The 7,500-nt window shown below is 48.7% G+C and overlaps 1 protein-coding gene across 13 annotated transcripts in view; it reads left to right on the top strand.

Annotated features, from left to right (window-relative positions):
- The window catches only part of LOC122258287 (uncharacterized), a 209,833-nt gene that overhangs the window by 68,408 nt on the left and 133,925 nt on the right, over window positions 1-7,500 (top strand). For 7 of the 13 annotated variants that reach the window (XR_015190773.1, XM_086534619.1, XM_086534628.1 and 4 more), the window contains exon 2: window positions 6,097-6,783. The exons of 1 other annotated variant lie outside the window; for it this stretch is intronic. Coding sequence is in view for 11 of the 12 variants with exons in the window: in XM_086534619.1 (XP_086390745.1) it covers window positions 6,556-6,783 (228 nt within the window). In the remaining variant the exon portion in view is untranslated. Of the gene's footprint in view, window positions 1-5,680; window positions 6,784-7,500 lie in introns of those variants that run through there. 5 more of the 13 variants (XM_086534620.1, XM_086534623.1, XM_086534624.1 and 2 more) reach the window with 3 other exon arrangements.

Genomic DNA, 7,500 nt, shown 5'->3' on the forward strand with positions numbered 1-7,500 from the left:
CTACCCCACACACTCGTCTCAACCCACAGCTCAATCCACACCCATTCCACACACCTAGATCAACCCACACCCTCCCCACACACCCATATTGACCCCCACACCTCCCATCTCAACCCATCCCCACTCCTTGCATCCACCTCACACACCCACCTCAACATACGCCCACCCCACACACACACATCAACCCAAATCCACACCTTAGCCCATACTTCCCCCTTCCTCTTCCTTTCCCCTTCATCTCACACCTCAACCCACACTCCTCCCCTCACCTTCACCCCCTCCCTCTCCCTCTCCCTCTCCCTCTCCCTATTCCTCCCATCCCACACACACTCTCCCCCTTAACTCATCCCACACTCCCATCTCCCACTCTCCACCCCTCCCTCTCCCTCTCCCCTTTCCTCTCCCCTTCCTCCACCCCCCTCTCCCTTTCCCTCTCCCCCCCTCCATCCTCTCCACTCCTCCCTCCCTCTCCCTCTCCCCCTCTCCACCACCCCTTCCCCCTTTCCTCCCCCACTCCTCTCCCCCTCCCCCACCACCCCTCCCCTCTCCACCCCCCTCCTCCATCCTCTCCACCCCTCCCTCTCCACCCCTCCCCCCTCCCCACCACCACGTACGGACAGTTGCAAGACTATTAATACCTCTTTGGCTTTTGACACGATGACCGAAACGGGCTGCCAAAGGGGGTATCTTAGAATAACAAATTGGGATATCCAAAACGGCACGCCACACTAGGGCAGACAGAGGGAGGGGAAGGAAAGGGGAAAAAAGGGGAGGGGAGGGGAAGGGGAGGAAAGGGGAGGGAAAGGGAAAAGGGAGGGGAGGGGAGGGAAAGGGGAGGGGAAGGAAAGGAGGAAAAAAGGGGAGGGGAAGGAAAGGGGAAAAAAAGGGGAGGGGAGGGAAAGGCCAGACAGATGCATGGAAAGGTGAGGGAAAGGAAAGGGGAGGGGAGGGGAGGGGAAAGGGGAAGGGAGGGGAAATAGGGGAGGGAAGGGAAGGAAAGGGGAGGGGAGGGGAGAGAGGGGAGGGAAAGAAAGGGAAAGGGGATGGAGGGAAAGGGAGGGAAGGAATAGGAGGTAGAAAGGGGAGTGTATGGGATGGAGAAAGGGGAGGGAAAGAGATAGAGAAAGGAGAGGGAGGGAATGGGTGAGAAAGGGAAGTGTATGGGAAAGAGAAGGTGATAAGAGGAGGAAGGGAGGAAGATGGAGGAGGAGGACTATGTATATATCTCTATATATATGTTTATATATATATATATATATATATATATATAAACATATATATATATATATATATATATATATATATATATATTATATATATATATTATATAATATATATATATATATATATATATATATATGCTTGTGTGTCTGTATATATATATATATATATATATATATATATATATATATATATATATATATATATATATATATATATAGATGCACATACATATACAATCATTCTTTCATATCCTCATTCATTTATTCATTCATTCATTTATCCATTCATTCATTCATTCATTCATTCATTCATTCATATATACATACATACCTACATACATACATACACACATAGAAAGAGAAGATGAGAGGGAGAGATAGTAGTATTAGACAGAAAGAGCGATAGACAGATAGTGTGAGAAAGAGATAGAGAGTGAGAGAGAGAGAGAGAGTTAGTGAGAGAGTAAGAGTGAGAGAGAAAGTGAGAGAATGAGATAATTAGAGAGAGAGAGAGGGGGGGAGTAAGATAGAAACAGAGAGAGAGAAAGAGAAAGAGAGAGAAAAAAGAACGAGAAAGAGAGAGAAAGAACGAGAAAGAGAAAGAAAGAGGAAGAGAGAGAAAGAGAGAGGAAGAGAGAGAAAGAGAAAGAAAGAGAGAGAGAGAGAGAGAGAGAGAGAGAGAGAGAGAGAAAGTGAAAGAAAAAGACAGTGGAAAATAGAGAAAGAAAGAAAGAAAGAGAAAAAAGAGAACGAGACCGAGTGAGAGAGAGAGAGAGAGAGAAAGCGCGAGAGAAAGCGAGAGCGAAAGAGAGAGTCACCTATCAGCTCTCACACACCTCAGCCTCCCGCAGAACGGCATCTTTGTCCGCCTCGCCCTTCAGCCCCGCCAGGAGAGGACTCTCGAAGGTGCCCCAGATGCGTCAGCCACGTCTCTCTAACCCTCATCTGTCCAGCGAGATTCTCGGAAGGATGCTGAAAGGATCTCCTCATCCCAGCATCTGAGAGGGACTTGTGGGGATGAGGCTCGAGGTACACGGTACGCGAAAGGGGGGGGGGGGGGGCATTGCACAGCATCTTTATAACACGGCATCTTTATAATAGGTGATGCTCATACTGCCACGTTCCTCTGAGGGCTCCTGGGGGCTGGGGGCGAGGCGACGGGAGGTTCGGGGGGTTGGAGGTATTGGGAAGGGGTTGGGGGGGTTATTGGGAGGGGGTAAGGGTGGGTGGGGGGAGATTTGGAAGAGTGGGGGGGAGGTGGAGGGGTACTGGAGGATTGGGAAGGGGTAAGTGGGAGGGGAGATTTGGAAGAGTTGGGGGGTGGGGGGTGGAGAATTAGTGGAGGATTGGGGAAGGGTAGAGGGAGGGAAGAAGTGGGGGAATGGGGGGGGGGAATCCGAAGTGTGTGTGTTGGAGGGGGGTTGGGGGTATATATCATTCGTCGGACTCCCCTGCTCATCGTTTAGCCTGGTCTGGAGCCTCGCCAGAACCACGAGGCGAAGTAAGTATTAGTATTTCCCCCCTCCCCCCTCCCCCCTCCCCCCCACCTTTCCCTTCCCTCCACACTACCCTCCATCCCTCTACACTCCCTTCCATACCTTTACACTCTCCAACTTCATTCCATACTCCCTTCCTTCTCTCTACACTCCCTTCCTTCCTTCTACACTCCCTTTCTTCCTTCCATTTTCTCTTCTTTCCCTCTGCACTCCCTTTCCCTCCCTTAAACTTCCATCCTTCCCTCCGTACACCTTTCCTTTCTTCCACACTCCCTCCCACCTTCCACACTCCTTTCCTTCCATCCAACCTCCCCTTTCCATACTTTTTTCCTTCCCCCCACACTCCCTTCCTCTTCCACATTCCCTTCTTTCCCTCCTCATTCCCTCTCTTTCTTCCAGACTCCCTTCCTCCCCACTTTCTCTCCACATACTCTTTTCCCACTCCCTGGCTCTCCGTTCCTCCCCTCAACACTCCATTCTCCCTCCCTGGCTCCCCCACCCCCACCCCTCCACTCTCTCTCTCTCTCTCTCTCTCTCTCTCTCTCTCTCTCTCTCTCTCTCTCTCTCTCACCCTCTCTCCCTCACCCTCTCTCCCTCACCCTCTCTCTCTCACCCTCTCTCCCTCACCCTTTCTCCCTCACCTCAACCTCTCTCCCTCACCTCACCCTCTCTCCCTCATCTCACCCTCTCTCCCTCACCTCACCCTCTCTCCCTCACCCTCTCACCCTCACCTCACCCTCTCTCCCTCACCTCACCCCCTCTCCCTCACCCCCCCCCCTCTACAGATCTCCAGGGTGTCTCATTCGAACGTTGGCTTTAAAGGGGAAATGGCTATCAACAATACAACGTCTGGCGAGATCGTGGGATGCTGCATCTTGCGCCAGATCAACCCTCTCTGGCTGTAGGTCTCTTCTGCTTGCTCCTGCTTGCTTGCTCTTGCTATTGTCTTTTCTTTGGCTCCTGTTCGTTCTGTTCTCCCCCCCCCCTCCCCCCTCCTTCTCCTCTTCTGCCTCTTCGTTGTCACTATCGTGATCTTTCTTCGCTTCTTATACCTCCTCCTCTTTCTCTTCTTCCTTTTGCTCGTCTCCTCTATCTCCTCCTCTTCCTAATCTTGCTGTTGTTGTTCATTTTCCTCGTCCCCTTCTTCCTCTTCCTCCTCCTATTCCTCTTCCTCCTCTTCCTCTCCCTCTTCCTCCTCCTCCTCTTCCTCTTCTTCCTCCTCTTCCTCTTCCTCCTCTTCCTCCTCTTCCTCCGCTCCTTTCACCTGCTGTTGCCTTAAGCACTATACTGTATCCCACTCCCGCGGTTGTTCTTGTTGATTCTACACAACAGTTTCATTTCTATTTATTTTTCAAGTGCAGGAATGTCGGTTGAGATCAGTGCTTGGGTGAAAGAATGGGGAAATGCGTGGAGCTGCTTGTGGAAGAATGATTCGAGAGAGAAAATAGTGGATTTCATCGGATCGAAGTGGATTAAGGGAGCTTGTGTGGATACTCATCTCTCCTGGAAAAAATACGATAGTATGGTGTGTTTTAAAGGTGTGGCAGAAGGTTTAAGATTTTTTTTTTTTGGGGGGGAGGGGGGGTTCTTCTTAGAAATTATGGGAATTTATACGAAATGAATCTCCGGTCATGAATGACACGGCAAAAGATTTTTCCTGCTTTTTTAATTAACATGATGTTAGATTCAAAATACAAGGGAAGAAAGTAAGGGAAAAATAAATTAATTTAAAAAATAACAAACGGATTGTCTGTATTGCAAATATTTTCATTTTCATTCAGCTCTCCTCCATTCATTCAGAAAATCTAAATGCTGATAATATATCAAAACTATTTACTTTTGTATTCTATCTTTATAATTTCCCATATACACACAAGTACGCTTGCGCACACGGATATATACACACGCTCGCACGTACGCAAAGTGAGTGAGTGAGAGAGAAAGAGAGAGAGAGAGAGAGAGTGAGAGAGAGAGAGAGAGAGTGAGAGTGAGAGTGAGAATGAGAATAAGAGTAAGAGTAAGAGAGAGAGAGAAACAGAGAGAGAGAGAGAGGGAGAAACAGACACAGAGGCAGAGAGAGAAACAGACACAGAGACAGAGAGAGAAAGAGTTAGACATACCTATAAATAGATATAGAAAGGTAGTTAGAAAGACAAACAGACAAATAAATGAACATATATCTACAAATAGCTAGATATATCTACAAACAGATAATACAAATAGATAAAAAAAAATAAGACAAGACAGAGAGACTAACAAACCGAACGAAAGACAGACATACCAGAGGACATACAATCTTGCATGATAGCAATGATTCGACTCTTGCAAGGTGGTCTTTCATACAACGAACCCTCTTAGAGCCTAGCATACCATCCCCCCCTCTCCCCCCTCTCCTCCCTCTCCCCCCTCTTCCCCCTATTCCCGCCCTCCCCCTTTCCCCCTTTCCCCTTTCCCCTCGGGTCCAAGAGGTAAAAGTCAAGACACAGATCGGTTAACGTTGCGACTAAATGAAGGATATTGTGGTGTTTAATTAGACACAGCGTTTGATTATCTTCTTGGCGCGATTGTTGCATGTCGGTGTTGTGTTGTTTGGGAGAGAAAGAGAAAGGAGGGAGGGAGAGGGAGAAGAAGAAGAAGAAGAGGCAGTGGGAGAGGGGGAAGGGGAAGGGGAAGGGGAAGGGGAGGGAGAGGGAGATGAAGAGGCAGAGGCAGAGGGAGAGGCAGTGGCAGAGGGAGGGAGAGAGAGGGAGAGGAAGAGGGAGAGGGAGATGAAGAGGCAGAGGGAGAGAGAGGGAGAGAGAGAGGGGGGGAGGGAGAGGGAGAAGGAGAGAGAGAGAGAGAGAGAGAGAGAGAGAGAGAGAGAGAGAGAGAGAGAGAGAGAGAGAGAGAGAGAGAGAGAGAGAGACAGACAGACAGACAGAGAGAGACAGAGACAGAGAAAGAGAAAGAAAAAAGAGAACGGGAGGGAGAGAAACAAAGAAAAAGAGTGATGGAAAGAGAGAAAGAAAGAGAATGAGAGACAGAGCAAAGAAGTTCGCTCTAATAACAAGCTTGTACATCGAAGAACACAAGCGAACGCGGTTGAACTTCAATACTACGGCGGTTGTTGCCAAATGCTCTGTGACAGACAACACCTGCTTTAGAAAACGTGTGTTGTAGAGATTTCCCAGAACTGGTGTCGGATGACTTTCATGTACACGTGTTGTTGTTGTTGCTGTTGTTTGTTGTTTGTCTGTCTGTCTGTGTCTGTTTATGGATGTTTTCGTGTCTTGTGTTGACGAAGGGAGAAAGGTTTGCTTCGAATGCTACTAAGTGATGTGTAGGTGTGTGTGTGTGTGTTTGTATGTCTAGCATGTTAATGATTTTCATGGTAACAGCTTTCCTTAGCGAAAACGCAGTGCGAATTATGAGTGTTTGACTAAGGTTCCTGACCCGACCTTCGCACACCGACAGAGCGAGTAACAAAAGAAAGAAAAGAAGAAGGAAAAATACCAAAGATATCGAGATACTGTTTCGGTGATATTTAGCAGACGACGCGCAAACACCCGTAGCATCGCGAACACCCCAATCAGCAGCCGGTCTTGCATGCAACATCGCCACGGCATCATAACCGATGAGATGGCCGGGGGCGGCGACCCCCCTCCCTCGCCCCCTCCCTCCCCCCCGACTCCGACGCCCTTCGAGTGCCGAGACTCCCACGGGGACGCCGCTCTGCCCGCAACGCTGACGGCATCTGGCCGGCCGCTCGAGTGTACGCCCGACTCCACCCTCCGTGCACACTCCACCACCGTCGCCGCCGCAGCCGCAGCCGCCGCAGCCGCCGCCACGCCCTAGCGATGCTGTGCTTAAAGCAGATGGGCGAAACACCCGCTAGCCCTCCGGGAGACGACCTGCGGCTGGCGGAGGGTGACAGCGACGAGGAGGGGGGCGAGGGGGAGGAGGGGGGCGTCGAGCCTGCGGGGAGCGGCAGGCGGCAGAACAACACTCTTGCAAGGGCCTTGTGCGGACTGCTGGCCAGCCTGGCAGACAGGCTCAAGTGCGGACGGCAGAACAGGAAGAGACAGGTGAGGGGACACAGGAAGGGGAAATCCTCAGCATTATTATTTCTGATACCTAAATTATTATTGTTGTCATTATTGTTATTTTATTATTATTATTGTTATTACTATTATTATTATTATTATTAACATTATTATTACTATTATCAGTATTCTTATTATTATTGTCAAAGTTTCTATCATTATCATTACTTTTATTCCTGTGTTTATCATCATCATCATCATTATCATCATCTCCAACATTATTATCATTATTATTATTTTTACCATTATTCCTACTATCATTATTATTACTATTTATATTATCATTACTAACAGTTATTGTTACTGTTATTTTCTTATCATCGTGATAATTTTTTTTGTTATTCTCTCTCTCTCTCTATCTATCTCTATCTCTATCTCTATCTCTATCTCTATCTCTATCTCTCTCTCGCCCCTATAGTCTCCGTGTCCCTCTCCCTAAACTTTACCTCTCCATTTCCAGTTCCCTCTCCCTGCCTCTCCCCCTCTCCCCCTCTCCTTTTCCCTCTCTCTCTATCTCTCTTTCCCACCCTCTCACCCTCTCCCCTCTCCTTTTCACTCTCTCTCTATCCCTGTTTCTCCTTCTTCCTCCCTCTAACCCTCTCCCTCTTTCTCCCCCTCTTCCTCTCCTCTCCCCCCCTTTCTCTCTCTCTCTCTCTCTCTCTCTCTCTCCCTCTCTTCTCTCTCCTCTCCTCTCTCTCT

Source organism: Penaeus japonicus, unplaced genomic scaffold (assembly GCF_977035675.1).
Source record: "Penaeus japonicus unplaced genomic scaffold, GWHDUDI00000001_assembly GWHDUDI00000041, whole genome shotgun sequence".
NCBI classification, from domain to species: domain Eukaryota; kingdom Metazoa; phylum Arthropoda; class Malacostraca; order Decapoda; family Penaeidae; genus Penaeus; species Penaeus japonicus.